Source organism: Ovis canadensis, chromosome 1, assembly GCF_042477335.2.
Source record: "Ovis canadensis isolate MfBH-ARS-UI-01 breed Bighorn chromosome 1, ARS-UI_OviCan_v2, whole genome shotgun sequence".
Lineage (NCBI taxonomy): Eukaryota > Metazoa > Chordata > Mammalia > Artiodactyla > Bovidae > Ovis > Ovis canadensis.
Window position 1 is genome coordinate 249,400,392 of NC_091245.1, and position 15,897 is coordinate 249,416,288.

Genomic DNA, 15,897 nt, shown 5'->3' on the forward strand with positions numbered 1-15,897 from the left:
TCATAATAAATCTGGCCATTGAACACAGTGGTACATATTTGTTTACATGTGTGTGTGCTTACACACTCTTTGTAGTTCAGTAAAAAAATTTTTCTCAGGAGCAGAACAGCTCTAACCCTGACCCATCCAAAAGTTCCAGAGTGTTTAAGGGTAAAAATTCAGGTGGCTTAGAACTATAATCAGTAGTTTTTTCAAGCTTCTGGGTTTAGGTGATTCCTTATCCATAGGATTCCCTCAGGGGCTGGACTGATTTCTTAGATTCAGGGGAATTCCAATGTACTTTGGAAGCTAGTCTTAGGAAACATTCTAAAGAATTAGACGGTTTTTCCTCCTTCAAAGTAAGCTAGTGTTGCACCTGTATTTTCAGACGTCTTTTTGAATCATCCCAGATGCAAAAGATTCCCTTGTTTAGTGTTCATTTTTATCCAGCGTAAATTGGGGTATTTTAGGATCCTCTATATATTTTTCATCTTTGATATGAAATCAGTGATAGAATTATAGTGAACAATAGCATGCAAGATTCAGAAGCAGCACATTGCTTAAAGCAACTCAGGGAACCTCAGGTACCAAAGGGAAGAGCCATTACAACTCCAGCTGGAGAGAAAATCCAGGTTCAGATCTAGTTCTATAAGTAACAGGCCCTATCTTCATCTCCAAACTCTCTTCTTCTCCCTCACTATTCTTAGGCCACATTTGCATATTTCTTTTCCTAAAATGCCTGCAAGACTCTTCCTGCCTCAGAGCCTTTGCACTTGTTCCTTCTACTGAACAGTTATCATCTGACTTCTCCTCATTCATATCTCAGCCTGAATATCACAATGAATATCAGGGACCTTTCCTGACCTACCAAACTAAAATCATCTTTACCCCAGTTCCTAATTCTGTATCACATTACCCTGTTTTATTTCTCTTATTGCATTTATAACCATCTGCAACTCTGTTTACCATCTTTCTCCACTAGGAAATAAGATTCATGAGGCCAGGAAACTTTGTCTATATTTTTCTCAGTTGAATCTCCAGTGTCTAGCATTATACCTGGATCATAATAGATGAATCTATTTTAATAAGTTAATTAACTCAAGTTATTTCATCGCAAACTAAATTTGTAGTAATCATGCAGTTGATCTTTCCAAATATTCTTCCTAGTAAAGAATCATAGAACCACCTTTGCCCCTCCCAAAATAATAACTTTTATTTGTTTTACTCAAGCATAGGGATTGTTCTTTTTTTTTAATTTAAAGGGATGATACCCCAAGATCAAGGAGGATATATCCCAGGGATGCAAGGATTCTTCAGTATATACAAATCAATCAATGTGATGCACCATATCAACAAACTGAAAGATAAAAACCACATGATCATCTCAGTAGATGCAGAAAAAGCTTTTGGCAAAATTCAACACCCATTTATGACAAAATCTTTTCTGGAAAATAAGTCTGTGAGATTAATTTTCAAAGTTATATATTTTTCTTTAAATGAAATAAATACTGACACATTTATACATACACAGAATTTTATTAAATTTTTTGTGAGAAAACACTCTAAAGTGCCAAATTTCATTTAAGTCAGAGAACTTAGTGAATATGGTGAAAAAAAATCAAAAGGGGAAACATGATTTAAATAATCTCACAAAAGAGCAAGAACACATCTTCATATAATAATCATCAAACTATAAAACTAAGAAAGGAAATCTTTTTTATTTCTTTTATAGAATATATTTCAAAGTCTCACCTCTTGATGATTTCATTCAAAAAAATTGCTATCCTAAACATATGAGTAGTCTCACTCTTACCAACGTCTTACCAACATGAATGTTTTAATCCATGGTAGATGGGGGATTTAGACTACTCATTCACAGTGAGATAGAATGACAGCATTTTTTGTAGTACAGCAGTACTGCTCACTGGCACAAACAGTGGAAGATGAAGGAACTAGACTTCTGAATTCAGTTGTTAGGAGCAGAATCGGTCTATTGCCAAAGATTCAGACAAAAATACATCTGAAGCATCGCTACTCTCAAGTGACATAAGTATTAATCAAACATTGCCAATTTGAAGGAAACTGGGAAAATGTGAAAACATGCTGAATATTAGCTTTGTGTTACTTTCTTCTAAAGATATTTAACAGGCATATTCTAAATTATTTAGGGCTAGAGTTTCAAAAATTAGCATGTGTAACATGAAGCTAACAGTACAGCATCAACATGTCTTGAGAGCTGTAGCCACAGTGTTTGGCTATAAATATTTGAAAGAAGTCAGTTGAAAAGTAACTATATGCATATCCAAAATGAATATTTCTAAAAGAAATCTTCATGTACCAGATAGCTACAAACTGAAAAGTGTTACACAGTTAGTGGGGGCACAATAATTATTTCATGGTTGGCTAACTGACCAATACAGTCTTCCTTCAGTATCCAGAGGACTGGTTCCAGGAACCAGCCCCCCCACCCACCTGCCACAAGGATACCAAAATCCACAGATGCTCAGATCCTTAATATGAAACAGTATTTGTATATAACCTACACGTATTCTCCCATGTACTTTAAATCATCTCTAGATTACTTATACCTAATATGCAATGTAAATACTGTGTAAATAGTTACAAATACAATGTAAATGCTATGAAAATTATTGCTGGCACTTCACAAATTTAAGTTTTGCTTTTCCTAACTTCCTGGAATTCTTTTTTTTTTTTTCAAATATCTTTGATCTGCAGTTGTGGGAATCTATGGATGTGGGACCATCTGATATGCATGCATCAGATATGATGGGCTGTCTGTATACATACTAGTTAAGAAAACCTGGGTGCAAAATATATATACGTACACACGTATTTCTCTAATAACATCTTACCTATATATATATCTGCATGTCATCAGTATATATAAAGTATCATGTAGTTAAAAGTAAGTGTTAAGTAAAAAGCTCCTGCTATTAATACTTATATAAGAGAATGAACTTTGAAGTTTATTCATGAGTTAGTCCTTATATAAAAAAAGTTTAGTGTTAACAATAGTTGTCACTTAAAAATTTTAGACAATATAGAAATTTACAGAAAAGTTAAAGTTTTGGACCACTTTACATAGTTGGAGGAAAAAAATAAAAGGATTAAACTGGATTTTGACTCTGAATACATTTATGATCAAAATCAACACACACACAAAAGCAAAACATATTTCACATCAGGATTTGCAGAAAAATTTTTGTATTGATCATTTTCGAACCATGAAAAAGAATGAATTAGTCTTGTTTTAAGGAGACTTCAAGGAAATGAAAATAAAGTATCATCTTGAAAATAAACATATTCTATTATTGGTATCAACTGGTAAATTTAATTATGTTATCCAAAAAGACCAACAAATCCTAACTAGTATGAACAGGCTATTAAAGTCATTAATGATTTCTACAACTATTTTGAGCATACAAATAATCTCTGGTTTTATACCTACTACATTTCAGAATTCTGTAAACTGTGAGACATTCAATGTGTTTAATGTGGCAGAAAATCATATTAAATGCTTCATTATTTTATTTTGTTCAGTCCTTTTCCCATTAAGCATGCAAACACTGTCATAACCATCTTTGGTTTCACTTCCACAAGGTCATCAGGTAAGGCATATATCCGGGCACCGATCTTTCGAGCAACAGAAATGGCATATCTTGAAAAGACAAGAAAAATATCTTGGTATTTGTTTTCACTTAATATATGTTAACAAAAGAATGAAATATTTTGATACAATTAACTTTACAATAAAGTTAAGTTTCTGAGTCTTTAAATCATATTCCCCATATAAGTTGTATTTTAAAACGTCAATTTTTAGGACATAATACTTCACATATAAGGATTAAGAATGAAAGAGCCACTATGTTCTAATATAAACTGTGAGGCTTACTTAGCATTGTTCAGCTTGTCCTCATCAGAAAGGTCTTCTCTCTTAATCATTTCTTGACGAACTGCATTTGGTGCAATGGCATCTATTAAATCTAAGACAGGTAAGCTAGTGCTAATAGATTTGTCCTAGAAAATAAAGATGAACATTCATAAACATCTTTGGTGCATGTTAGACTGGAAGGTCATAACCATATAAGTAAAAGCAATTCAAAATTTTTCATTATAGTTAACATTAAAGAGTTCCAGAAAAACATCTATTTCTGCTTTATTGACTATGCCAAAGCCTTTGACTATGTGGATCACAATCAAGTGGGGAAAATTCTGAGAGAGATGGGAATACCAGACCACCTGACCTGCCTCTTGAGAAACCTGTATGCAGGTCAAGAATCAACAGTTAGAACTGGACATGGAACAACAGACTAGTTCCAAATAGGAAAAGGAGTGCATCAAGGCTGTATATTGTCACCCTGCTTATTTAACTTATATGCAGAGTACATCATGCTGGACTGGAAGAAACACAAGCTGGAATCAAGATTGCCAGGAGAAATATCAATAACCTCAGATATGCAGATGACACCACCCTTATGGCAGAAAGTGAAGAGGAACTAAAAAGCCTCTTGATGAAAGTGAAAGAGGAGAGTGAAAAAGTTGGCTTAAAGCTCAACATTCAGAAAACAAAGATCATGGCATCTGGTCCCATCACTTCATGGCAAATAGATGGGGAAACAGTGGAAACAGTGTCAGCCTTTATTTTTTTGGGCTCCAAAATCACTGCAGATGGTGACTGCAGCCATGAAATTAAAAGACGCTTACTCCTTGGAAGAAAAGTTATGACCAACCTAGATAGCATATTCAAAAGCAGAGACATTACTTTGCTGACTAAGGTCCATCTAGTCAAGGCTATGGTTTTTCCTGTAGTCATGTATGGATGTGAGAGTTGGACTGTGAAGAAAGCTGAGTGCCGAAGAATTGATGCTTTTGAACTGTGGTGTTGGAGAAGACTCTTGAGAGTCCCTTGGACTGCAAGGAGATCCAACCAGTCCATTCTGAAGAAGATCAGCCCTGGGATTTCTTTGGAAGGAATGATGCTAAAGCTGAAACTCCAATACTTTGGCCACCTCATGCGAAGAGTTGACTCATTGGAAAAGACTCTGATACTGGGAGGGATTGGGGGCAGGAGGAGAAGGGACGACAGAGGATGAGATGGCTGGATGGCATCACGGACTCGATGGACGTGAGTCTGAGTGAACTCCCGGAGTTGGTGATGGACAGGGAGGCTGGCGTGTTGTGATTCATGGGGTCGCAAAGAGTCGGACACGACTGAGTGACTGAACTGAACTGAACATTCAGCTATTCTGCAACTAACACACATCACAAACCATTTAAAATATGCTTCTCCTTTTATCCCTGCAGAGCTTACAGCATAGAGAATGGTCACCATACCTGTAATAAGGTTTGGGGATATGACAGTTCCTGAAGTATGCTAACTACAGTATCCATTCTATAAAAAACAAACAACTTTCAAAAGGGAATAGATGAAATTTAAATGAACAGTTTTGCAAATTCTAGTAGTATTCTTTATCTTAGACCATGGATTCCTAAGACTTCACTTAATATTTTTCAGAAAGAAAAAATAATAATGAAAAGGAACTAATATTTACAAAGGCATTATTCTTGTTGCTTTACATGTTTTTGTTTAATCCTAACAGTCTGCTAATAAAGAAATTAGAATCTCTCTTTTAAAGATGAGGAACATGAAGGTCAGAGAGCTCAAAAGACCTATTCCACAACCAGTCCATATAGAACCAGTATTTGAACATATAGCTGTCCAACTCTAATGCCCAAGATTCTTCACTTTTGATGTTACATCCAAAGCAACTAAAAATGGACAACGAAATTCTAATGGATAGAACTTTGCTATTGAAGTCAGAAATCATGGTCTGAATTGATTTTACCATTTATCAGTACTTGAACAAATTATTTGTTCTGTCTCTCAGCATGAATAGTGACATCTGTTGCTTGCACCAGAGTCCACTCATTCCTCACTACTTTCTCCATCCTGACAGAACCCACATTTTTACTCTGAATGCATACCTCCCACACATGGATGTGTGCTTCAAGGAAAACTAACCCCACCACAGCTCCAAGGGTGACCCTGAATTAGTGTAGACCATTTATTCTGTGGGTGAGGTGGTAAACTTATTCTTTTTATGTATAGAGCATACTATAAATAACAGATACACTAATATCTATGGCATTAAAATTTTGGTGGGGGCGGAAATTTAGGAAGAAAATGTCTAAAAGACTCATTAGGCAGACAAGAATGAAAAAGGTTGGAAAAAATAGTCTAAAGAGTTAATGAGAAGAATCCCATCGGATTGCTATAGTGATTTGTCTGGGCCTAATTTTTATATTCAAGAAGAGCTATGGAAAGCTAGCAACACCCCTTCCTGAGTATAAATGAGAGGATGAAATGTTTGTCACAACCAGCAACTATCCAAAGATAAGAGGAAAACCAGCTTTAGAAGGAAGCTGGCCCTTTGGATGGCAAAGCAGAGATGATAAAGACCTGAAAGACATTCTTCAATTACTGGCTCAGCCAATCTTGATGTCTGCCCTGCTTCTGGATCTCTGCTATTTTTCTGTACCTTTCCTTTTGGTTTAACTCACCTTAAGTTGAGTATCTCTTACTTGAAGCCAAAAGCACTGTTTTCCTAATCACTACAGTGGAAATGTCACAGGATTCTTGGGAATATTAAATGAAAACATCTAGTACAGTTCCTGGCCAAATGTGGTTCTTAAAAACTGTTTGACAAAACAATTTGAAGCTATGTGAAGAATAAAGAGTTCTTTTGGAGGGTTGGGATCTATGAACTGCTACATTTATTAAAAAATTATATTCTTCATTTTCTAGAATGTTCATTTTATGAAATGGGTTTTTTGGAGTGAAGAAGATAGAAGAGTCTGGTGGGCTATAGTCCATGGGATCACAAAGAGTCGGACATGACTGAGTGACTAACACACACTTTAGGGTCCTTTATGATGCTAGTAATCCAGATTCTGTTTTAGGGGCATCTTTTCTATTTCCAAAAAAATCTCACACATGTTTTCTTAATGTACAGTCTGCAGACCACCTACATGAAAGTCACCTAAGATGCTTTTTGAAAGTACAAATTAATCCCTGCACTTAGAGTAACAAGAGGATATTTGTGGATGGGGCTAGGAATCTACATTTATAATAAGCTTTCTAGAAGAATCTAATTACACATTACACTTTCTAAAAGCTTAACATGCATGTCATTCTATAATAAATTTTCTATGTGCTTACTTTCATATATTTCTATGGTGGTTCAAAAACAGACATGTGGCTTCATTTTGTTATATTTTGATTACTTATTTACATACTTATGAGAGTTTTTTAAGTTTGGGGAAAATTGTTCTTTTTTCAGCTTTATTGAGTTAAAATTGACAAAATTCTAAGATACTTAAAATGTACATCTTGATTATTTGGTATATGTACACATTGTGAAAATATTCCTCCCATCTAGCTAATTAACACATTGTCACTCTCACTTATGTGTATATATATGTGTGTGTGTATATATATATATATATATATATATATATATATATATATATAGTGTGAAAACATTTAAGTTCTACTCTCTCAGCCAATCTCAATTATATTTAAATAGTGTTAACTATAGTTACCACGTTATACATTAGATCTTCGGACCTTATTTGTCTTTTTGTTGTTGTTATTCAGTTGCTCAGTTGTGTCCAACTTTTTGAGCCCCCCAAGGACTGCAGCATGCCAGGCTTCACTGTCCTTCACTGTCTCCTGGAGGTTACTCAAAATAATGTCCATTGAGATGCCATCCAACCATCTCATCCTCTGTCTCCCGCTTCCCTTCCTCACCTCGATTCATCTTATAGCTGAAAGTTTATACCTTTTTGTGGTATGTTAGATATTTCTTAACTTAGATTTAGGAAACAAGGATTTTCTCACCTATTTCCTTATGATTCACCTTGTGAAAAACTTACTAAGTTGAATGAAAAATTTAAATTTCTAAAGATTATATTGGATCCCTTATCTTCCTGTTTCCAGAAAAAACCAACAGACCTATCCTCCAAGTCCTCTGATTTGCATATGATCAGTGAAAGACATTTTACTGCAAAAGGAGCAGGGATTATGGTAAAACCCTTAGTTTAGTATATAGATACATTTTCATCATTTTTCTTTCACTTTCTTTAAGTTAATCATATAGAAATTACTTAAGCAAAAAGAATGCCAGAATCTTATAGGCAACTTGTCTAGTTTGGCTTGATTTTCAAGATAGTGAAAATTATTAATTTGTTAATTTGATACACATTTCTTAATTTGGCAAACAAGAATTGATGCTTTTGAACTGTGGTGTTGGAGAAGACTCTTGAGAGTTCCTTGGACTGCAAGGAGACCCAACCAGTCCATTCTGAAGGAGATCAGTCCTGGGTGTTCATTGGAAGGACTGATGCTAAAGCTGAAACTCCAATACTTTAGCCACCTCATGCAAAGAGTTGACTCATTGGAAAAGACCCTGATGCTGGGAGGGATTGGAGGCAGGAGGAAAAGGGGACAAAAGAGGATTAGATGGCTGGATGGCATCACTGACTCAATGGACATGAGTTTGGCTAAACTCCAGGAGTTGGTGATGGACAGGGAGGCCTGGCGTGCTGCAATTCATGGGGTCACAAAGAGTCGGACACGACTGAGCAACTGAACTGAACTATTAGAACATTCCATTCCATTTTTCCTCCTGTCATTTTTTAAAATAAAAGTGGAAAAACAGTGTTGTGGTTGCCAAAATTCCCAAAATACTCAGTGGAAACCTCTCCATAATGTCCGTTATTATTAGCAGTGCCAATAGTGTAGTGTAGTAAGCCCCACTTATTGAGCCGTTAATATGTGCCAGGTATGACCAAGATGTTTACATATGGTAACTTATTTAGCTTGACAACAAACCCAGAAGATCGGTATTATTAATACCTCCATTTTAATTATGGGAAAATTCAGGCATAGAGGAATTTATAACTTGCCCAAGGTTACATAGATACTAAATGTGAGCCAGAAGTAAATTCAGTTCTATTCATCAAGAGATGTAACCCAGATGGCAGTATAAACCATTAAGATTTCTAGAAAACACAGGCCCTTCTCACCTGCTCCCTAGTCTTAGCTGATTTCTATAGCGTTACTAACACCCCATGCTGTGATTCCTGGTTTCTTATTTGCCTTCTTTCCTGGACAATGAGCTCTTTAAGGGCATTTTATAGCCACAGAGCCTAGCAAAGCATCTGACACAGAGTAAGAAGCTTTGAATATTCACAGAATTAATGAGCAGTATGTCAACACAGCTAATAAGTAGCTAAGCCTATGTCAAACCCAAGGCTGAACAATACCATAGCTTAACTTTCAACCTGCAGTTAGATCTGGATGTGAAATCTAGCTATTCTGCTTAACATTCGATGACAATGGACAAGTTATTTAACTTTTCTAATACTTTTTTGCTTATAGAGTTGAGAGAATTAAACAATAATGTGTTAGTATAGTGACACATAGGAATCAATCAATGGTAATTACGATTATCATTATTGGCTGACATACCACCTCATCTTCTTGGTGAGGAAAAATAACATTGCAACTAAAAGGGGTAAATTTGTCTTTTCTAAAATTTCTGGGTACAACACTGCCTTGATTAATAGGTTCTTACTAGTACCACTTACTATAGCTTTCAGATATAACACACCAAACAAAGAAACCTCCCTAGCCCAGCTATTTTTTAGCATTCACTGCTATATTTCTTCATTATTTATATTCTGTCTAAAGGTTTTATTATCAAACATATATAAATGCCAAGCACTTTTGCAATATGTTTTTACCACCTCAGTTCTAGTAAACCCATAGTCTCAAGGCCGCTTTTCTCTTAAGCCGTCTCCCTTTAATGGTTTGTGTGTGTGTGTGTTGGTCACTCAGACATGTCTGACTCTTTGTGACCCTTTGGACTGTAGCCCAGGGCTCCTCTATCCATAGGATTTTTCAGGCAAGAATACTAGAGTGGGTTGCCATTTCCTCCTCCAGGGAATCTTCTCAACCCAGGAATTGAACCCAGGTCTCCCGTGCCTCCTGTGTCTCCTTCATTGCAGGTGGATTCTTTACCCACTGATCCATCAGGGAAGCCCCCATTTTTCAACTATCTCTTCTGTTCAACTGACCACCAAGTTGTAATTCTAGTTTTAATATCTCTTTTAAATCTCATTTCCTGAGAATTACCTCAAATTCAATAAGTTGAAAAATGATTGTTAAATTCACTGCCTGTTTAGAAAGCAGCTGTACCTCAGACATCCCCACTTTTTATTACCCAGGCCCCGAACATCCAGTTTTTTTTCCCTCACAAAGATAAGGAGGTGGTATGTCAGCCAATAACAATAATCATAATTACCATTGACTGATTCCTATGTGTCACTGTACTAACACATTATTGTTTCTTTTAATTCTCTCAACTTCATAAGCAAGAGTATTAGAAAAGTTAAATAACTTGTCCATTTAAATAACTCCTCTCCTTCCTGTGCATCCCTAAGTTAAAAAGCCAAATCCTCCCTGTTTTTTTGCAAGTAACTATCCATTCTTGGGCTTCCCTGGTGGCTTAGATAGAAAAGAATCTGCCTGCAGTGCAGGAGACCGTGATTAGATCCCTAGGTTGGGAAAATCCCCTGGAGAAGGGAATGGCTACTCACTCAGTATTATACTAATATATTATTAGTAGTATATTATAATATATATATACTATATATATATTTATACTAATATATATTAATACTGTAGTAATACTACAGTATTCTTGTCTGGAGAATTCCATGGACAGAGGAGCCTGGTGGGCTACAGTCCATGGGATCTCAAAAAGTTGGACACGACTGATTAACACACACAGAGACACACGTCCGTTCTTACAGATCCCAGTGCCCATTTCCCACCCCTACCCAGGATCTGTATTACCTTGAGTTCTGCCTCAACAGCTTCCTTGCACTTAACACGACTCTTCCTCCTATCATACTCCCTACCTTCAGGACAGTATTTCTAAAATACTTTGCTTATGTTACTTGCCTTATCAATATCCTCTTTAAAGCCAGATTTCTCTGTTAGGGGAAACATTGACTGAAACTGCCCACCCTGGCCAGGCACCACAATAACCATTTGCATGAGTTATTTTATGACAGGATGTCCTGGTAACAGACATGGAACTAACAAGCCACCAACAACTGGAAGCATTTGGGAAAAGTCAAAAGGAGATGCCATGTGTCCTACCAACCTCCCAGAATCCTCCTCTCTGGAATCCATCTTGGCTGAGTGATGTGTGCACCACCAGGAAAGACCCTAAGTCAGAATGATAGGCCAAAGACAATCCAGAAACTAACCCAATTACCATAAAACTTAAGCCACGTGGCAGAGCAGTCCTCCTGGTTTCCCTTTCCCTGACTCTCTGCCCAGGTGCTCCTTCCCAATAAAATCTCTTGCTTTGTCAGCACATGTGTCTCCTCAGACAATTCATTTACAAGTGTTAGACAGGAGCCCATTCTCCGGCCCTATCTAGAAGGGGTCCGCCGTTCTACAACACCTCCACAGTCTTGGCCCAGCCTATATCTTGCACTACATCACTTAGGAACCATTCTGTCTATCCAAACTACTTCTCCTAACCCTCTCAGACTTACCTTTATTCAAGGTGGACCCCCCTTCTAGCTTATTATTACCCTTTTGTTCTTTGGTGCCTGTGTGCTGGGTCGCATCCAACTCTGCAGGCAGATTCTTCACCACTGCACCACCTGGGAAGCCTTGTTCTCCATGAATTCAAATCCTGCCTGTATCTCTGATGCTCAAATAGAATCCAACTTTCTCCATCTACCCTTCAACTGACCATTCATTTGGAAATTAGTTAGATTTTCCCATAATATTAGTTGTATTATATCTTTGGATTTTAACATTTACCCTGTAGTAGTATTACTTTCTCAGTTATACAAAGTTTATCTTTCAAATAAATGGCAAACACTCTGAGAGCTGAAATAATTTCTTACATCCTTTCTTTACCTAAAAATGTTACATAATAGCTAAGACCTCAAAATGTTTTATTTATTTGCTTCTAGGTATTATCTATTATATTTAATGATCTATATGCTTATTATTTTTCACAAATTAATGTACAAATGAGTTTAATTTCAGTATAACAATTTTAAAGAGTATCTGTCAATTAGAGAGTTTTCTATATCCCCCTTCCTGTCTTACATTTTAAGTTGTGTTTTATATAAAGACAAATCATGGCCTAAAAATTCTTTTCTTTTTATGTCAGCAACAATAAAAATTCAATGTAATTAGATCCTTACAAGACGGAAAAGAAAGAAACACTGTTGAACTAGGACTGGGTAACATCTCTGCCAACATCCAGCTCAGTTTTTGGTAAAGAACAGAAGATTGAATTTATCAATTTCTGACATTTCTTCTGTTCTACCATATTGTCAAACATATATAGCAAAACAAAGAAGAAAATGAAAATGAGTAAATAACTGTGGGGTGAGCTTAGGGTTTCATCGGTTTGCACTCTTAAGTCACTAAAAAAAATACAAATTGAAGGCTAAATTTTCACATATAATAAAATCACAAACACAAGGCTCACTGAATGGATGTGAACAAGCAGACATGCTTATTTGTAGCTACTATCAGCTTGCATGCAAAACCAAAACACAATGGAAATGCATGAAAATTAGTCAGTATGTATGTGCAGGCTACATTCTGAGTGCTTAACGAATCATCCACAGATGCTCGGAAGTGAGTGTTAAGTGCCATTATGAAGCCAGATGACAAGATTTGATTTCTTTTTTCCTACCAGTTTTCTCAATTCCCACTTGAATCGGTTTGGCTGGCTCTGTTATGCCTTGGAAATGATGTCAATACAATTCTGAGACTGCTGCTAGGGAGCACAAAACATTATAGTCCTATTTAAACAATAGCTATTTATCTTTCTTTTTTCTTTGACAATTGGATTTTTGGCTCAATTTCTTCTTGAACATTACATTACTAGAGTCCAATAATGTTAACCTGCATTTATATTCAATAGGATAACCAGTCAAAATACATGAATTCAAATTGAATATTTCTGGTTTACACATCCCAAATAATCAGTATGCCTAAGCTCATCAACTGGGTGTTTTAACAAAACCTAAGTCAGTGTAATCCCCAATAAAAATTCTTTCCAAATGTAATTTCTTACCCCTCCCAAATTTCAAAAGAGCTTTTGATTACCTTGAAGCTGGAAATGAAAGTTTTTTTGTTTGCACCTTTAAGAGTCTGATTGACCCATTCAATGATAATTGCATCATTTACTTTTTCACCCTCTCCAAGATCTGATAACACATTCAGTGTGTACCTGTAACAGAAAAGATATATTTTTAAGGCTGAAAGTGGTGAAATTTACTCTTACATCATTTATATCAATATTTAGATGAATATTTAAGAAATATTTCAATTATAATAAATATTTCTAATTTTACTCTGTTATTTGCCCTTAGTAGATTCCAAAGTCACAGAGTTCAGTAATCAAAATCAAAAACTACTATCTGGTATGTTAAAAAAATTAAAACAACTCTTTACTAAGCAGTTTTTCAGAGGCATTAAATAAGAATAGTTGTGTTTTAGAGATTGAGTCACTTTCAAAACAAAGTAAACTTACAAAAAATTTATTGTCAACAACAAATCATTAACAATATATTTTGCATTGTATATTTCTCTTCTGTGTTTGCTATTCTACAAAAGTAGCTAAAATTTTACTTTAAATGACTTGTTGAAGGAAACTGATAGTGATGCCACCAACAAGTCAGTCTTTACCTTCTCATCAGCTGCCACACCAATGCCAGAGTAAGTGTTGAATTTCCTTCATTTAAGTCCTGCCCAGCAATGCCAACCAAGGAGAATTTGGCCTTATTCTTCCCAAGTTCCACTGCATAGTTACAGTTTTCGATCTGTAAGTAGTAAGTAAAAGTTTGGGTATAACGACAAAATTTTTAATGTATTTCTTGAATAGGCCAGCCTAGTTCAGTCATCTGAAAAATAATTATTGTGACACTGAAAATTTATGACAGTTTCATATCCTAGTAACCAGTGAAATTAGGGAAATAACTATTCCATTTTGTAGCTGAAAATATCAGAGCACCAAGGGGTTAACTAGGTAAGGAAACAACTGGCTGAAAAGTTTGAAGATTCTCTCTTACTCTTAAAAGTCTTGACTGTCCAAGATTACACAGTGAATTAGTGGCAAATCTGAAACTCTAAACCTAGTTTTCTGTATTCCATCAATTGAGGTAATCAGCGTTATTTTGTCTACATTTTAAACTAGTGAACAGTGAAATTGTTTAAGAATCTAACTTTCTAGTATTTTATATCTAGATCTCACCCATCCTTTAAAATTAAGCTTTTAGCCAATGATTTTCAAAAAAGGATTAACCTTAACTGTATCATCTGCATCCTTTGTTGAACTTCTAATCATGGTTATTTTATAATGCTTATGTACCATCTTCTACTTAGCATTTTATGAACTTTCTTTTGCCAATCATACATAAGCTCCTTTTAAAGGAAAAAAATTATAAAATGCACAAACCTGTACATATTCTCCCCATCCCCAGCCCAGGACTCAACACAGTGTCCTGTCTATAGTAGGAATCGGATGCATGGTAGTGGTTTAATCACTAAGGCATGTCTTACTCTTATGACCCCATGGACTGTACCCTGCCAGGCTCCTTTGTCCACTGTATTTCCCAGGCAGGAATACAGGAGAGGGTAGCCATTTCCTTCTCCAAGGGATTTTCGCAAGCCAGGGATCGAACCCAGGTCTCCTGCATTGCAGGCAGATTCTTTACCATCTGAGCCACCAGGGAAGCCCTGTCCACTATAGTAAGAATCTGATGCATAAACACCAAGTAAACTAACGACTTCTTTCCAGTGATAAAAGTACAATTAAAACGTTTTTGTCTATCCTAGCGTCTACAGAAGTTCATTATTTCCAGTCATCTAGTACTATACTTATCTCAGAACACACACTCATTTGTGTGTGTATGTATATATATATATTGTGTGTGTACGTATGTATACACTCATTTGTGTGTGTGTATACACACACACACACATATATATATGCCCCATATGTGTATGCACATATATATGCCCAATCCCAAGGAAGGGCAATGCCAAAGAATGTTCAGACTGCCACACAATGTGCTCATTTCACAAGCTAGCGAGGTAATGCTCAAAATCCTTCAAGTGAGACTTCAACAATACATGAACTGAGAACTTCCAGATGTACAAGCTGGATTGAGAAAAGGCAGAGGAACCAGAAATCAAATTGCCAACATCTGCTGGATCATCGAAAAAGCAAAAGAATTCCAGAGAAACATCTAACTCTGCGTCACTGACTATGCTAAATCCTTTGACTGTTAAGATCACCAAAAAAAAAAAAAAAAGGAAAATTCTTAAAGAGAAGGGAATACCAGACCACCTTACCTGCCTCCTGAGAAATCTGTATGCAGGTCAAGAAGCAACAGTTAGAACCAGACATAAAACAACAAACTGGTTCAAAATTGGGAAAGGAGTACATCAGGGCTGTATATTGTCACCTTGCTTATTTAACTTATATGCAGAGTACATCATGAGAAATGCTGGGCTGGATGAAGCTCAAGCTGGAATCAAGATTGCAGGGAGAAATATCAATAACCTCAGATATGCAGATGACACGACCCTAAATGGCAGAAAGTAAAGAAGAACTAAAGAGCCTCTTGATGAAGGTGAAAGAGGAGAGTGAAAATGCTGGCTTAAAACTCAACAGTCAAGAAACAAAGATCATGGCATCTGGTCCTATCACTTCATGGCAAATAGATGGGGAAATAATGGAAACAGTAACAGACTTTATTTTCTTGGGCTCCAAAATAACTGCA

The 15,897-nt window shown here is 36.1% G+C and overlaps 1 protein-coding gene across 2 annotated transcripts in view; it reads right to left on the reverse strand.

Moving 5' to 3' along the window:
• Positions 1 to 1,495: 1,495 nt before the first annotated feature.
• PLS1 (plastin 1) overlaps positions 1,496 to 15,897 on the reverse strand; it is a 126,780-nt gene continuing 112,378 nt past the window's right edge. For both annotated transcript variants that reach the window (XM_069563409.1, XM_069563419.1), the window contains 4 exons: positions 13,799 to 13,932; positions 13,217 to 13,340; positions 3,893 to 4,017; positions 1,496 to 3,658 (listed from right to left, as the gene is read on the reverse strand). In XM_069563409.1, the coding sequence (XP_069419510.1) occupies positions 3,523 to 3,658; positions 3,893 to 4,017; positions 13,217 to 13,340; positions 13,799 to 13,932 (519 nt within the window). In that variant the 3' untranslated portion in view covers positions 1,496 to 3,522. The remainder of the gene's footprint in view (positions 3,659 to 3,892; positions 4,018 to 13,216; positions 13,341 to 13,798; positions 13,933 to 15,897) is intronic.